Raw genomic sequence first — 17,238 nt, 5'->3', positions numbered from 1 at the left:
TACAATAAAATCCAATACATACTATGCAATATTTTGCAGAGAAAGGGAGGTTTGCAATAGATGGCACTCAATAACATTTATGGGCAATATGTTTAGAGTCTGAGACATACAGTAAATAGGGATCTAATGAAGGTGTAACGGGACATCCGAGAGTTAGAGAATTTACTGTCTGCTCGGCCTGAAGGAGGGCTACGTCTTAGAGCTCTGAGGCGGAGGCACTCCTTGATGATGGAGAATCTGGAGAGGATTACAAAAAAACTATTCTTATGCAAAGTACATTTCCTTCCATTTCTTTGTTCGCCATAAAATAATAAAAATATATTTCTATAAAACAATTCCCACCAGGATTCCATAAGCTTAGAATTCTTACATAAAGAAAAAAAGTTTGATTGGTTCAGGACAGGTAAGTAGCTCATAGCCCCAAAATGCTGCACGTTGATAGTTAATATTTCAGTTCATTTTTCTGTACTCTGTGAGTAGGATTTCACATAAATGGGGTGTTGGTTTTTTTTTTATTCTGATGCCCGACCTACTATGGCTCCTGAGCAACTGGCCCAAGTACCCTTTCAGCACTGGACTCTTAGAAATAGCATGTGTCTAGCAGTCCAAGGCTCCCTGGGGAGTTTGGGAGGGCGAAAGGTAGATGCAGCTGGTGACCACAGGCTCGCACTCAAAGTATGTGCAATAGCAGCATTAAATTGTCCACTCAAATACTCACTTTTATGGGTTCCAGAGTAGCGTGCTACTCACCAATGAAGCACCTCAAACCCCCATCAAGGGGTAGCAAGCGCTGCATAAATACAAACCTCTTTCCCTCTTCTATCCTGCAACCTACCCTTCTCTAGCCAAATAAATAAATAACATCAACCCCTCAAATTACTTCATACTTCACTATACAAATTTTTTTTTCAACACTAATCCTTTCATGGGTTCCAGAGTAGCGTCCTACTCGCCAGAGAAAGCGATCCAGCACTCATCAGGGGTAACAGGTGCTACATGAATGCAAACCTTTCTTCACTTTTATTTCTCCGCTACCCTTCTCACTTCAAATAACTGACTAATATTCACCACTCAAATTACTTTTATATTTCACCATATTAATTTCTGAATCCAAATAACTGACTAACTTATAACTGACTAACCTATCCACCACTTAAAATGTACATGCATGTTTCATTATACTAATTCAACACTAATACTAATGGGTCCTGGAGTAGAGTGCTACTCGCCGAAAAAGTGCTTTGACGCGTCGTCAGGGGGAGTAATACAATAAAATCCAATACATACTATGCAATATTTTGCAGAGAAAGGGAGGTTTGCAATAGATGGCACTCAATAACATTTATGGGCAATATGTTTAGAGTCTGAGACATACAGTAAATAGGGATCTAATGAAGGTGTAACGGGACATCCGAGAGTTAGAGAATTTACTGTCTGCTCGGCCTGAAGGAGGGCTACGTCTTAGAGCTCTGAGGCGGAGGCACTCCTTGATGATGGAGAATCTGGAGAGGATAGTTTATAGAGTACATAACTAGGCAGTACGCAGAAGGAATAGATTGGGAAGGTAGATGGCCTCGCTTTTGAAGTCCGAGGTTTGGAAAACACCAATTGGGGTGATCAGAACCAAAGAAGATGTAAACACAAATGCTCAGGGGGTAATCAAAGCATCTGACCAACACTATAAGATTTTGTAGAAAGCACGGACTGGAACTGATCCTATCATTCAAGATTACCTGTGCAGCATCCAAGTATCCCAAATGGACCCTAACCAATATCGAGACTTGGAGGCACCTATTCCGATAAGAGGAGGCTTGGGCAGCCTCTTCTATCTGATGGCGCATAATAGGATCCTGGGTATGGGTGACCTGCTCATAGAGATTTATGCTGATTATGCAGACACTTTATCACCCTACTTGTTGTCAATAGACCAGGCTGCAAAGGTTCTTGGAAAACCAGTTTGAGGAAGGAATGGATTGTAGTCCTTCTCAAATAGTGCAGGGACACATTAGAAGGGCATTTGTAAAAGGCGTCTTTCATTGAGGATTGAAAACCACAGGGGTTCTACTTGCCAGGCAATTCTAATTACTCCCGTCTTTTAATGCCCTCCTCTATGATGACATTTTATCTTCGGCACATAAAGCATTCACCAACACTGTGGGTTGCACTGCATAAATGAATTTGACCAGAGGTACAAGTGAACTCTAAAAACAGAGTCTTTAGCCCACTTAGACAATTGACAGCAAGTGTTCAGTTACTTCATGGTCTTGAGGTTTATCTCCATGTCAACACAACCTAATACCGATGCTCCAGGACCCTGAAGGAAAATGCTACTTACCAGTATACATCTGTTCTTGGCATGTAGAGCTGCGGAGTTGTACACTATGCATAGATCGCCATCTGGTGTTGGACTCGAATGCTTGCACTTTGTTGTTGTCTTGGAAGAGTCTTTTGTAGTCATGAGATAGGCGACTCCTCCCTTGGACGATAGTGTGCATGGGCAGCGACTCCATCCTTAGATTGTTTTTCCCCATGATGGGATATGATGGAGTAAGTATGAAGTAAGATGCCCATGTGAATGTATCTAATTAAGATAATACTGGAACAGATAAAGGTTCAAGGAAGGCAGGTGGGCGTGTACAACTCTGCAGTTCTACATGCCAAGAACAGATGCATACTGGTAAGTAGCATTTTCCGTTCGAGGCATGGGAGCTGCAGATTGTACACTATGCATAGACTGTACAGCAGTATCTTCCCCTAGCGGTGGTCACCTGTATCTGTTGCAGAGATTTGAAACAGTGTTTTAAGAACAGCCTGGCCTACAGAAGCTTGTTGCTTAGCCTGCACGTTAACACAATAGTGTTTGGTGAAGGCGTGTGGTGTAGACCATGTTGCTGCTTTACATATGTCATCCAAGGGAATGTTCCCTAAGAATGCCATGGAAGCTCCTAGTTTGCGTGTTGAATGCGCTCTAAGAAGAATTGTTAATGTGCGTTTAGCCTTTTGGTAGCATATTTGAATGCATTTTACTATCCACCTGGAGATCTCAGCTTTGGAGAAAGGGATACCTTTATGAGGTGGGGAGAAGACTACAAACAGTTTTGTTTTTCGAAAGGGTTTAGTGTAATAAAGTAGTGCTCATTTGACTTCTAATGTGTGAAGAGCTCTCTCTGCCACAGAGTCTGGGTTTTGGAAAAACACCAGTAACTCAACTGATTGTTTAAAATCAAAAGCAGAGATGACTTTGGGAAGGAATTTTGGATTTGTTCTGAGAACCACTTTGTTACGATGTATTTCTAAGAATGGTTCTAGTATTGTTAAAGCCTGGATCTCACTTACCCTTCTGAGAGAGGTAATTGCGACAAGGAAAGCTACTTTCCATGTGAGGAACTGAAGTTCACATTTATGCAAGGTTCAAATGGGGGACCGATGAGTCTGGTAAGAACATTGTTTAGATTCCACACCGGAGAGGGTGGAAGTCTGGGAGGAATTATTCTTTTAAGGCCCTCCATAAAGGCTTTAATTGCAGGTACTCTAAATAGTGTTATCTGTTTTGTAAATAAGCAGCAAGCACTGCTAGATGTAATCATATGGATGAATATGCTAGATTACATCTTTGCAAGTGTAGTAAGTAGCAAATGATGTCCTGGATGGAAGCGTCCAGCGAATCAATGATTGTTATTACAATAGAGGAAAAATAGTTTCCATTTTGCAGCATAGCAGGCTCTAGCAGTAGGGCGTCTGGCATCTTTAATGATGTTCATACAGTCCGATGGAAGGTTAAGATATCCGAACTCTAGGATTTCAGGAGCCAAATCGCTAGATTGTTGACCTGAATCGGGGTGCCTTATCTCACCATGGTTCTGCATTAGCAATGTTGGGGAGAGGCATAGTTTTTGGTGTGAGACTACTGAGAGTCCCAGTAGTGTTGTGAACCATGGTTGGCGTGCCCAGGATCCTCTTGAGAGACTATTGTCTGAGCTTGCGTACTACTAGGGGAATCAGTGGGAGTGGCGGAAAAACCTGGGTGTGGAAACCTGGAGCCTAAGGTTGGGCATTTTGCATTTGCGTGTGTGACGAACAGATCTATGTCTGGTTGACCCCACATTTAGGAAAATGGTTGAATGAGGATGAAGTTCCCATTCGTGTGTCTGCCGAGTCAGGAGATCCGCAATCTGATTGTGAACTCCTGGAAGATGTTCTGCCAACAGGTATAGGTTTTGTGAAATGGCCCATCCCAAATGTTTTGTGCGACGTGGGACAGCTGCAAAGAATGTGTGCCTTCTTGTTTCTGTATGTAAAACAGGTCTGTCATGTTGTCCGTCCGGACTAGGACAGTCTTGTGCTGTGGATGTACTTGCCATTATTTTAATGGTATTAATATTGCCAGCAATTCTCGGTGATTGATATGGAGCACTTTTTGTTGAGTGGTCCATTTGCCTTCAATTGTGATGCGTCTGTAGTTAGCACTATCTGTGGAACTGGCTCGAGGAACAGCTGCCCTTTGGACAGGATTCGTATGTTCCAATACGGCAGAGAGCGATGCGTGCGGCTGTCCACCAATACTAGATCTGTAAGTTGTCCTTGAGCCTGGTTCCACTGACGTGCTAGGCGCATCTGAAGTCTTGCATGAGGTACGATAAAGATGCAAGAAGCCATCATTCCTATGAGTTGTATGAATACCCTTGCTGGGATGGAGTGCTGTGGTTGAAATTTGGTGATTAGGGCTTGCATACTGGCTATCATGGGTGGATGGGGATATGCTAGAGCTCTGGAGGGGTCTGGTGTGGCCCCTAGACACTGATGTATGTGGGAGGGCTGAATATTTGACTTGGGGTAGTTTAGTGTGAATCCCAAGTCGTGTAGCAGCTGGTTTGATGAGTGTGATGAACACACTGGTTGAATGACTTGGCTTTTATTAGTCAGTCGTCAAGATATGGAAAGACATGGATTTGTTGTCTTCTCAAGTGTGCTGCTACCACTGCAAGGCACTTTGTGAACACTCTGGGTGCGGTGGTCACCTCGAATGGAGGGACTTTGAACTGATCGTGTTGTCCGTCCACTATGAACCATAGATACTTCCTGTGAGCAGGGTGTATGGGTATGTGGAAGTAGGCGTCCTTGCGGTCTAGTGTGGCAAGGAAGTCGCATTGTTTCAGCAGTGGGAGGACCTGTTGGAGAGTGATCATATGAAAATGATCTGACTGTATATAGAGATTGAGGGGTCTGAGGTTGAGCATTGGCCTTAGGGTCCCGTCCTTTTTGGGGATTAGGAAAAACACAGCGAGTAAACCCCTGTTCCTCGATGCTGAAAGGGAACAGGTTCTATTGTGCGTTTTTGAAGCAGTGAGAGAACCTCTTGTTTTAACAGCATGAGGTGTTCCGTGGACATTGGATGCTGTTTGGGTGGTATGGTGGCCGGGGTCGCTGTAAGTTCCAGGCAGTAAGCATACTGGATAATTTGTGTTACCCACTTGTCAGTTGGGATGGAATACCAGACAGTTAGGAACGGTGAGAGTCTATCCCTGACCGGAGTGTAATGGTCTGGGGGGAGTGGATGGAAATCACTGTTTATTGTTGGGGGAGGCGCAAGTGTTGTGGTTACCTCATCCTCTCCCTTTTTTGTTATTTCCCCTGTATCTGCCTCTAAAATATCCTCCGTTGGGGAATGCTTGCATGGTGTTTTTGTAGGAAGAGGAGGCGGTGTCTGTTCCAATGTACTCCTCTATAGAAGGAGAGATGAAAGGACCCACGTGTGGATGGAGACTGTAATGCTCCCATGGATTTAGCAGTCTCTGCATCCTTTTTAGGTCTCGCACCTGCGACACAGGGCGCAAGCCCTGTCGCAGCGAGACACTATTGTCGTTGCCTCTGCTTACAAGGAGGCAAGAGGAGACAACAGCTGTGCACGCGCAACATGCCGGAATCGGATCAGTCGCATGTCGATCTGGCATGCTTTTCCCAGTCACAATGGAGCGAGCAGCCAGACAGACAGACACACACAGACACGCCTGACCCCCGTGCACACACACACAGACACACGAGCACACACACGCCGCCACCCCCCCCCCGACAAGCAAGTTCTGAACGCGTAGACACACACGTGCATTACCTGATATACGCAGGGCTTCCCTCACTCATGGGAGCCCCGCACTTGCATCGACGGCCTCATCCGATTCCATTTCTGACCCAGGGCTTCTTCTGCAGCCACATCGGGGCTCTCCCCTTAGGACCCGGGACTTCCGCTTTGGCGCGGTATACTATCAATAGACCCACCCCATCTGTCTTTACCCCCCCGCATTTCCACGCATGCGCATAATTATGCGCAGCCACACTTCGGTCCATGTCTTGGCCGCATGTATTTTTAAGCTCCCCACTCTTCTGACGGTTTAGTGCGCATGCGTGTAATTGCACGCATGCGCTTTCAAGATCCAGCGGCGAACAATACTACTGCTTGAGCAGCATTAACCCCCGTTCACAAGGGAGAGCCCCTGCCTTGCGCTCGGCTCCGGCAGCCACAGGGCCTCCTCCCTTTCCCCGGCCCGGCCGAGGCTCCCAGGATAGGCCCGCACAAAGGCGAGGAGGGCTGCGGGGAGCGAGGGGGGCTTTTTCAAGCTCCCCCGCCAACCAAAGAAAGGCGTCCATTCACTGCTTGCAGATGCAGCTCGCCTTTCCGGTCCCCCCGCCTTGTTCATTTTGTCTTCGCCCTGAGAAATTGAGCTTTTCTTTACTTTGCCATAAAACCAGAAGACTTTCTTAGTATATTCAGGGGTAAAAGTATACCGCCCTTAATGCTGGCACAGCTATAAAGACCGCAGCTTCAAAATGCAACATTTGTAATGGAGATCCTCTTAAAATAACGTTTGTTGATTATCCACTCCTTTGTTGCACTATTAGCGAAGTATTCTAGGCTAAAAATAAAGTACAATCTATCTGTCAGAGGGCTGCAGCGGGAGATCCGACTGTTAGTGAGAGGTGAGGAGAGCGGCACTGCAGTGCTGCAATGGAAACCGGGGAGGGGGCTCTGAGACCCTCTGTGCGGTGATCACGCTGTCTGTGCTGCCCCTGCGAGACACGGGGGCAGTCCAAGTTGAGTGTGAACTCTGTGTAGTGTTACCCCGGAGTCAGTCATGTACCCAGGTATAGGTGTTTAGATCAACCCTCTGGCCTCCTGGAGAAACACTGATTTTCTTAGCACCAGACGTATTTTGTATAAAGTACTCACGGTTAATAAACACTCTGTAAGGCAGTGATGTTACTTCACCAGAGACCTCCTTGTGTTTCAACCTTAGTCTCTCCCTTTGGCTCCTCCACCTCTCTAACCGCAACGCTGGGCTCCCCCTGCACCTTCTGCATCGTAAAATGACTAAAGGCAGTCCAAATTTCTGATAATCTGCACAAATACATTTCTTTAGAGAAAACACACTGCAATGTCACTGAAAAAAATATCATTTTTGTTTCTAATAGAAAAACACTTCAAACTACACCCACTGGGGGAGGGTGGCGAAACGGTCAGGGCTGCCCAATTTGGAACTGAGAACAAGGTGTGACTCTAGGCGCCGCCAAACATTATGTGATTCTGGACAAATCCCTTAATCTCCCCGTGCCTAAAAACACAAGGATGTGACCTGGTGCTCATGTAAAGGGTTCCATTACCTTCGAGTCGAGTTCGCGCTATATATTAAATTGCATAAAAACATTTATTTATTTTTAACATTCATCCCTAAGTATAAAGGGACCAAGTTGATTGACATATACGAAGTCTATGCCCACCAGTTCCTTTCACACATCTCACTTCAGCTCCTTATTGTGAATCTTAACTTTAGAGGTTGAAGTGCAAAACATTATGGGAGCTACGATGAGTGCAGTGGGGTGAGAAATGCGTAACCAGGCATGTCGTCCGAGTAGCACACTAGTGTTAATCGACCTAGATGCTGTGTCTGCTGCATCAAGGGCACACTTGATTGATGCGTTGGTGATTCATTTTCCCTCTTGAATTAAATCATTTGCCTGGGTCTTATATTGATCAGGTAAATGTTGTAATAGGTTTTCTAGTAGGTCATAGTGAGCCCTATCGTACCTAGCACGTAATGCTTGGGTGTTGGCTATGCGCCAGTGATTAGCTGCTTGGGCAGCAACTCTCTTGCCAGAGGCATCTAACAACTTAGATTCCGTATCCGGAGGTGGTGCGTCACTGGATGTTTGAGAGTTGGCACATTTTCTAGCGGTTGTTAACACTAGTGAGTCTAAGGGTAGTTGCCCTTTGATGTAGGTAGGATCATCTTGGGCAGGTTTATATTTTTTGTCAAACATGGGATTGAGAATTATAGCGCTCACTGTGTCTTTGAATAGGTATGAGGCAGGTTTAATGACCCCTTTTAGCATTACCAGGATTTGGACAGTTTTCTGTAACTGTTCGAAGATGTTTAGAAGAAAGTCTCGTCTGCAGGGTCTGAATGCATGTGAACACCATGGTAGACAGCAGCTCTATTTACAAGCTGACAAAAGACAATATTGTCATCTGGGTGAGACGGTTTTGTTGGATATGGCTGGGGATGAGGGAGGTCTGGGAGGGGGAGGGGGGGGGGGGGGGGGAAGAGGTTTATTGTGTCTTCATATTCGTCCCGATTGTCCTGTGGTATGTCTGTGTCATCACTAGGTCAGTGAAAGGGTCATTGTTGCATCCCCCACTACCGAAATCATCATCATCATCATCATCATCATCATCCTGTGGTGTTGGTGATTGAGGTGGGAGTTTAGGAGGCTGTAGAGGAGAGACAGGCTCAGGAGGAAGTACAGGCTCAGGAGGAAGTACAGGCTCAGGAGGAAGTACAGGAGGAAGTACAGGCTCAGGAGGAAGTACAGGCTCAGGAGGAAGTACAGGCTCAGGAGGAAGTAGGAGGAAGTACAGGCTCAGGAGGAAGTACAAGCTCAGGAGGAAGAACAGGCTCAGGAGGAAGAACAGGAGAAGAGGATCTTATAGGTGAGGTGGCACAGTCTTTTTTCTTTACAGGCACTGCAGGAGTGTCTGGTGTGTCCAGTTTCTTCATTTTGTGTGGAACAGTAGTCACACGTCCTGTTTTGGGGTCTATATGGAGTTTTTTTCTGCTTGGGATCGACAAGATCCGGTTGAAAAAGTACTTCCTCTTCGGTAACCGCTTTCGGTGCAGACTTCTTCGGGTCCGAGTGGGGTTTGGATTTCTGCTCCGAGGCCTTAGGAGGTGGTTTGGGGTCCTTTGGTTTTTCTATGGAGACGGAAGGCTTTTTCGGTTCCGAAGGCTTTGGCTCGGATCCAATGGTTTTTCTTTCGGCGTTGAGGTGGTCGGTACGGACTTCTTTTTGGGAGTAGGTTGCTCTCCTGTCTTCAGTGCCGAAGGTGCCTGCGGGACAGTGATATGCGGTTTGCTCGGTCCCGAGCAAACAGAAGGCTTGTCCTTTATCTTCGGAGCCGGGCCAGAGAGCAGGGGTTCTGAAGGTAGTTTTCGGTCACGACTGAGGCAAAGAGGTAAAGTCTTGACCAGGGCCTTCTTTTTTTCAGGTGGAGTTGGGGTAGGGCCGGTTGTACTCACTCGTTGACCAGGAGTGATGTGGTCATCTGAGTTGGAGTCGTCTGCTTTGGACACGATTTCCAGGTCTACAGAATCCTCCTCCGGGACATTGGGGCCTTCGTCGAAGATGTCCACTGGTGCTCACTGCGCCATGATGTGTCGTCGGGCCCAGCGATCACGGATGGTTTTATTGGATCGAAAAACAGTGCAGGCGTGGCAATTGTTCTCGTCGTGCTCGGGCAAGAGACACAGGTTACAGACCTTGTGATGGTCACTGTGCGGGAATTTCGCTCCACACTGGGGGCATTTTTTTTATGGAGTTTTTTCCATGAGCTGCAGGCCTGAACGGCGTCGAGTAGGCCCAGTGACCCGCGTCGACGACTGGAATCGAGTAGTTGAGATGCGCGTCGAAGATCAGGAGATCGAAAACAAAACCGTTGAGTTGGAGTTGGAGATGGTTGTGCGTCGAAAAGGTTTGAAAAATACAGTACCGAACCGGAGAGCAAAAGTTACATCCGAACCGGATGGCGTAAAAAAAAAAAATAAATAAAACAATCTATGGATGGACGTCCAAGGGAGGAGTCACCAATCACGTGACTACAAAAGACTCTTCCAAGACAAATACAAAGTACAAGCATCTGAGCCCAACACCATATGGCAATCTATGCATAGTGTACAATCTGCAGCTCATATGCCTCGAACAAATGTTGTTACTTAGTAAGTCACATTTTATAGAATAGTCTCTTGATGACTATGCTATTCTGTGGAAAAGCTTACTGAAATTGCAAAGTCTAGTCCTTGGATGACGCCTCAAGTGACCAGAGAGGGGTTTGCATTGTCCGTGAAAAACTGCAGCTGATAGCTATCCCGACAATTGTTGTTGAGTGTATGTCCACACAGACTATCTATCCCCAACTCCCTCACTTTCCATCTCAAAAACTGCCCCAAACAGAAGACACAGTACACTCATGTGATCAATGAATAAGGACCTGTCTCTCTCAAGAAAGACAAACATGTCAACTACTATCATATCAACTACTCCTTCGTAACGCACATTTAAAAATAGATTTATAAATTATGCACCCAAAGAAGAGAATTACCTGGAACATCCTAAAAAACAGAATTTAACATCATGCTTATAAAAGTAAAAATAATCACAAAAATTGTTCAGGATTCGGTTTTGAAAATTGTTATTAATTAAAATAAAGGTTTTGTTTTAAGAAAACCAAGTTTTATCCAAGTGTGTAGCTTCAGATCAGTCAAGAATACCCCCATTTGAAACTGCTGCTAATTTCAACCTGAGTAGTACTTGGGGGCGGGGGAGTGGATGAGACGAAGTATGTGCAACAAGTTAACAAATATGCGCAATGCAGTCTAATTATCAAAATATATTTGCTACCCTTCATATTGTTTTTGGAGCTCCACAAAAAAGATATGTAAAATAGTTACAAACCAACCTGATTGTACAGCACGAAATAGGAATGTGCTTAGGAAACTTAGAAAAACCTTTTTAAACAGCAAAACCACAGCTACAGCCAATGAAAAAAGTGAAACTAATCAACCATGTTCCTCTCGAAACAAATGCACATAAAGCAGCTAACACTAAGACAATGGATCTTAACCTGTGCTCCAAGGACTCCTGGGGGTCTATGACGCCTACTCATGGGGTTCTTAACTGCTTTTCATTAAATATCATAAACAGTGTCTATAAACAATGAAGCAAAATTAAAAAATGTAAAACGTTACATAAGTGTGAAGGTATTTAAAATTAGAGGCTGAATATTTAGTTTGTACCCTCAGACTGATTCATGGGAGCAGTGCAAGTGCATCAAACTGAATATTATATGGAAGATGGATGGCCTTAATTAAATTTATAAAAGCTCCAGCCATCCCACTAAAATGTATATTTTTTATTTGTTAATTAAATAAAACATTTAATAATTTGTGCATTTGTTCTATGAAGGCTTGTATCCATATTTGTGTATATTGTTTTACGGTTCAAATCATCGAAATTGCTTAGGTTAGGGTCCCCGGATTCGAATAATGGCTCAGTGGGGCTCCCCAGATTAAAATGATGATTAAGTGAGGGTCCACATAAGTCGAAAAGTTATGAACCACTGGTCTAAGAAAGAACCGTTTAAGCAGAGAATAATAGCAGATTATTACCTTTACGCTCAAAGCTTTCTTCCCTAAGAATGCAAACCAAAGCAAGAAATTTTGTCACTTCCTTTAGGTAGAGAACTGTTGTGTTGTTTAGTTTGATAATTGCCATGGATTCCTTGTCATATGCACTTCCGGTTCCATCTTCTTTTAAGCTATTTAAAAAGAATACAAAAACACATAGCACGACAAAGGATTACATTCAGATTATTTTAAATAGTTAATATTTTCAAAAATGTGACAAAATAGTACACAAGTAAAGTTCACCAGGCATTGCAAATGTGTATCAAGTGTATGTCAAAGTCATTACTTTCTTTAAGAATCAGCTGCATTCCATAATGTATTTTTAAATTGGGATCTTGCACCAAATGATTCTTATACTATAGTAGCTAAATCGTGTGAAGGAAGCCCAACGGGACTAAAGAATGAGTTACTTACCTTCGCCATTGCCTTATCTGGTAGAGACCATCTAGCTGCAGATTCCTTATCCTAGAATGTTACCCAAGCATCGGACTGGACCCGGAAATCTTTGAACAGTCCTCTTGCATGCCGGGTTGTGGCACTGTTCTGCTCCACGTAACGGTGACAGAATTGTCCGCGCCTTAACTTAAGTGACAAGCATAGATAGGAACAGCACCCTGACCTGAGTTAATGACTGTTTTTCCACACCAGAAGCACAGAGCCAAACGGAGGTAAAATGACTAGTGTGACAAGGTCCTAAAGGATTTGGTTGAAGTGAAAAATAAATTTCGCAGAACAGGAAGGAAGAAAGGGTGAAGGCTACTTTTACGTTGCCCTGACCTTGCTCGGCCTGCACAGCTAGCAGAAGAGCCCTCCAAAAGCTCCCGTGATATCCATCGAGGCACATAATTGCCCGGTTCAGAATGCACGCACATTGACGGATTGAACGTGAGGAGTGAGAGAAGCGGGAGCGGCTGCTGAGAGCTGCTGACGGCAGGAGCAGTTGGTTTCTTGGCTGGTTTTCAGCCAGATTCCCAGATTGCTACGGATGGACAGCTGCGGGAGCTTGAATCGCTACGCCGGTTTTGCGGTTTTCCTTCCGCTAATGGCTGCCATCAGCTGCTAACTGTTAACAGAATTCACCACTGGGAAAAAACTAAGTGTAGGCTGAGCTGGAGTTGGAACTGGAGCCGGAGCTGCAACATTATTTCTTGGTGTGCTGTGCTCTGCGTAACGTGACAGGATTTCCTCCGTGCTTCTCCCCTTCCTCCCTGGTTCCCCCGCTCACGGCTAGTTGGATCCGTCGGTAGGGGGGAGGCGGCCAACAGGGGAGGTGGGTTGCAGGAGGTTTTCAGCGGAAAAGTGCAGTGATCTGGCCGGGGCAGCCTCACCTCAGCTAGGGGTGGTAGTGGATTCCACTCTTATCCCCGAATGCAGTGGGTTCTTTTAGCAGCTAGGGGACAGGAACCAGAGTAGACCTGGGCGAGATTGCAGTGCCAGGGGTCAGAGGCCACAGAGGAGGTGATTCAGTGAACCCACACAGGGAAAACCAACGAGAGAGGAGTGAGAGAGTTAAGAGGGGGGTGCAGTTTGACTAAACCTCCTCCTGCAGTCCGGTAGAACTTTTTTGGAAGGGGAGGCAGAGCTTGACGACAGGTATTGGATTCCCGAGACTATGGTGCACAGATGGTACAAATTTCTTGGAGCAAGAGAGTCGCCCCCCTCCCCAAAAAGGAGCATTAAAAGCAGAGGTAAAAGGGGAATTGCATAACAAAAGGGGATTTACATAACAGAAGGGGTGTCTCAAATGCTCTGTGGTCCAAAAGGAAATTAGCAAAAAATGCAAAGTGAAGCGTGATCAACACAGAAAACAAATAAGATACAAGAAAAAGTGTAAGGGTCCTTTAAGAAGTCAACAGAAATTGAGCAACCAGGAAAAAAGGTGAGAGTTAAAGAGGATACAATGCGGTCTGGAAGGACCCGTGGAGCGCACGGTCAAGGGAAAAAGCAAATGAAGAGAGCAAGGGAGGAGTCACCTAAGCTGGATATTACACAGGATGTTGCACAGGAAACAGAGATACATTCTGTTAATGGAAAAGAACAGGAGTCCATTATCGTAACAGAACAAAATAAAGCAAGGATTGCAAAATCAAAAAAGAGGGAGGGGTATAAATTAACGGACTTTCTAATAGCAAGAAGTTCAATGAAGGAAGCCCCATAAAGAGCAATATAACTCAATATGGAGGGAGAGAGTAAAATTGGAAAGAATTAAAATCACCAGCAATTTGAGAGAACAATGCATAGAGGAAGCTGGTAAAAACATGCAAGGTATTGATACAATTCAAGTAGGTACAATCCAAGTTGAAGTTCATAAAACGAACTCAAGGGACACTCATGTCCTTAAACCTTAACAACGGGGATTATTTGAGTCCATCGGCAACTACAAACATTTCTCAGAGTCCACCGGACTTCGGAACCAGATCTCCCTCTAATTGATTTCCTAAATACTTCAATGCTTATACAGGAGACTAGTTTACTCCATTACTTCATTGTTTGATATTGACATTTAGTGTTTGATTGTCTTTGATCAAGTGTTGCAATTTGTTCAAACATAATACTGATGTATAAATAGTTATGCGCACTCCTGGTGGAGAGCAATAAGGTAGTGCAGATCTTGTCTAAGACAGGGCGTCTTAGTTCGTAGCTTTATACAGGACACAAGGCAGCTATTGGTCAACTATCCAAACGAACAGCTACATTTACTTGCACATGGAGAGATGAGCAGATTGAGGGACAGCTTGCGGGACAGCTTAACAACAAGCCTAAGCCCATTTGAGACTGGTAGCATTAGCTTTCCAGATAAAAAACAATTTACCTGTGGTAATTTAACGCTGTCACCTTTAACTAGGTAGTATTTGCAGGCTTTGTCAGAGGAACAAATAGGAACAAATAGGAACAAGCATTTACAATGCAATGGCCTCGGCTTTGTTAAAGTTAGAGCTATTGTCATTGCAAATGGCATTTTTTCATTTTTTTTTAAATGTAAATAAATGGTATTGTCATTTACAATGGCAATAGGTGAGCATTAGAGAGTAGTAGAGAGTATTAGCGGACACAGAGCCACACACACACACACACACACACACACACACACCCACACAGACATTCCACAGTCCAGATCAGCCACACGCCCATCTCTGCCCAGTAACGCCCCAGGGAACAGATGCAGGAAAAAAAATAAATGACATTGTAATTTACAATGCCAATAGCTTACTCTCGCAGCCTACAAAATAGATCCGCTCTACGTACATCCTCCAGATGTGTCTGCAATGCATGCCTTCACAACACCCAGTACCACCTTAACACCCAAATTAAATCAACAGGTGAGCAACACGCCATCCAGAACTTTCTGCAAAGCCTCCTCCCACCATCTAAAGCCATGTGCATACCCTCCCTATCACCAGAGGAGGAGTACAGCCCCTAGAAGCTTGTGTACAGTCCCTCACACTTTCCAGTGCCCTGTGCACACCCTCTTACATACCCAACAAGGGATACCATCTTCAGAACCCAGTGCGTGCCCAGTTCACAATATCTAGTGCACTTTGCGTGCACACTAGACCTGGGGTACAACCCTCAGAACGCTTTCATTGGCCTACTCACACCATCTAGTGACCTGCGCGCGCACACACCAGACGAGGGGCAAAGCCTCAAAAACTCACCTTAGGGCACCCTGTGCACACCCTCTCACAGGCCAGATAAGGGAAAGACGGTGCTAAAAGTGTCACTAAGTTGTTGAAATGTCACTCAGTTACACTTACGCTATGAAAAGGTCACACATAGCAATCTAAAACCTCGGCAGCTAAGCACCAGGGGTATTCACAGTACAGTGGGAGTGGACTACTTCCCTGCCATCGTTTTCAGGATACCCATTAACCGCTGTCAATGTCCATTTTACATTCACAAAGACAAATGATTTTTTTTGTTCCCAAGTGAAAACGTACATAACTTCCTAGCACTTAATTGGACACAAGCTGAATTGCAAAGGGCGCATCCACAATCACTGTGACGCACGAACGCCGCCTGCTTGTAGCTCATGAATTTAGCTGTGCTAATTCATGCGCGCTGCCCGATTCTGCTCACTGTTCGGTTTTTAATGGATTACCTTACTGATGCAAACAGCGCCCCACCTCTACTGCACGCAGAGCCAACGAAAGAAAACAATACGTATTGCAGGCTGCAAACTTGCAAGACATCGGGTCCCAGCTCGTGCCTCGATATTGAATTTTTGGCATTTCTGAACACATGAAATCATTGAAAATGAAAGTTTCACGGCTCCATTAGGGCGCGCGCGCCCATTACCATCACTGCGTCGTGCCCTGAAGCATTGAAAGGTTGCAAGACTTGTGTCATAGTTCTTGTGAATAGAAAGTCTTAACAGAAACGAGAGGAGAGCTGCTCACGCTGCCTGCACGCGCCAGTCGGCCCTGTGATTGGTTAATCACAAACCAATGGAAGTGTCTTTGGTAGTTGTCAACCAATTAGAGAGCCGACTTGTGCATGCAGGCAGCGTGATGGGGGGCGTGTGTTGGACCTATGACGTCAGGGAGAGAAAGAGCACCGCTCTATCCCAAAAAGACGGGGCTTGAACGGAGTGATGCCCCTCTCCTCCAATGGCTGGCCTCCGTTTAGGAAGCCAGCCAATGGAGAAGAGGGGCGGGTTCAAGCCCCACTCTAGGGAAACATTCAATCTCGGCTGCGCAACACTGCTGCGCAGTATACGCTAGGCCGAGACCTAAAAAGGTCTACCCCTAAGCAAAAGCACAAAACTCAGGATTCAGCAAATAAAATACCAGTCAGTACATGGAGGATACTACTATCAACCACGGATACAATATCAAAAGCAATTCAGCATCAGGCTGACAAGTATGACCTCCAGGTGGACCTGTTAAAAGTCATGGCACTACTTATATTGGGCATTGACAACAAGTTGCAAGCATTGAACGACCCGATTAGGAGGGCCCAAAAGCACAACTATACACAGCAAGTCACCTGCCAATGCATAACAGCAGTAAAAGCACAAGCAGTAAGTCCACCTATGAGACTAAGAGTACAAGAATAGGAAACTAAAGAGTCAATAAAAATGGAGGAGATTCAAGAAACGTCCCAAACAAGTAAGGTCGATACTACTCCCATACAAACGCCCAATGGAGAAATTATCCAAAAAGTAAAGTCAAGAGATATAGCCTTGTGAAAACAGGACAAAGATAATCATAGAAAACAAGAAAAAGAGTATGAAGATAAAGATATAATAAAGGTAGAATTAGTCGTCTAAAAAAAAGCAACAAAAAAAAGCAAAGAAAAGCCTGTAAGAAAGGGAAAATTAACCAACAAGGCAACATATGGCAAATGTTTTCACAGCATAAGAATAAAACGCGTTTGGAAAATAAGGAACAAAACAAGGAGGATACAGAATCAAATAAACAATCAGATATGCAGGTAGTTAAAATCACACCAACCGATTCAAAATTTGATCCCTGATCAGCAGGAAACATAAAACATCCTTCAATTCAGC

The 17,238-nt window shown here is 44.8% G+C and overlaps 1 protein-coding gene across 3 annotated transcripts in view; it reads right to left on the bottom strand.

Annotated features, from left to right (window-relative positions):
• Window positions 1-17,238, bottom strand: part of RRAGC (Ras related GTP binding C) — a 136,869-nt gene that overhangs the window by 14,004 nt on the left and 105,627 nt on the right. For all 3 annotated transcript variants that reach the window (XM_086956432.1, XM_086956433.1, XM_086956431.1), the window contains one exon: window positions 11,712-11,860. In XM_086956432.1, coding sequence (XP_086812558.1) covers window positions 11,712-11,860 — 149 coding nt within the window. The remainder of the gene's footprint in view (window positions 1-11,711; window positions 11,861-17,238) is intronic.

This window comes from Lissotriton vulgaris, chromosome 2_1, assembly GCF_964263255.1.
Source record: "Lissotriton vulgaris chromosome 2_1, aLisVul1.2, whole genome shotgun sequence".
In the NCBI taxonomy this organism is placed as follows: Eukaryota; Metazoa; Chordata; class Amphibia; order Caudata; family Salamandridae; genus Lissotriton; species Lissotriton vulgaris.
The sequence above is the reverse complement of the archived record's forward strand: the minus strand, read 5'-3'. Positions and strand labels throughout refer to the sequence as shown.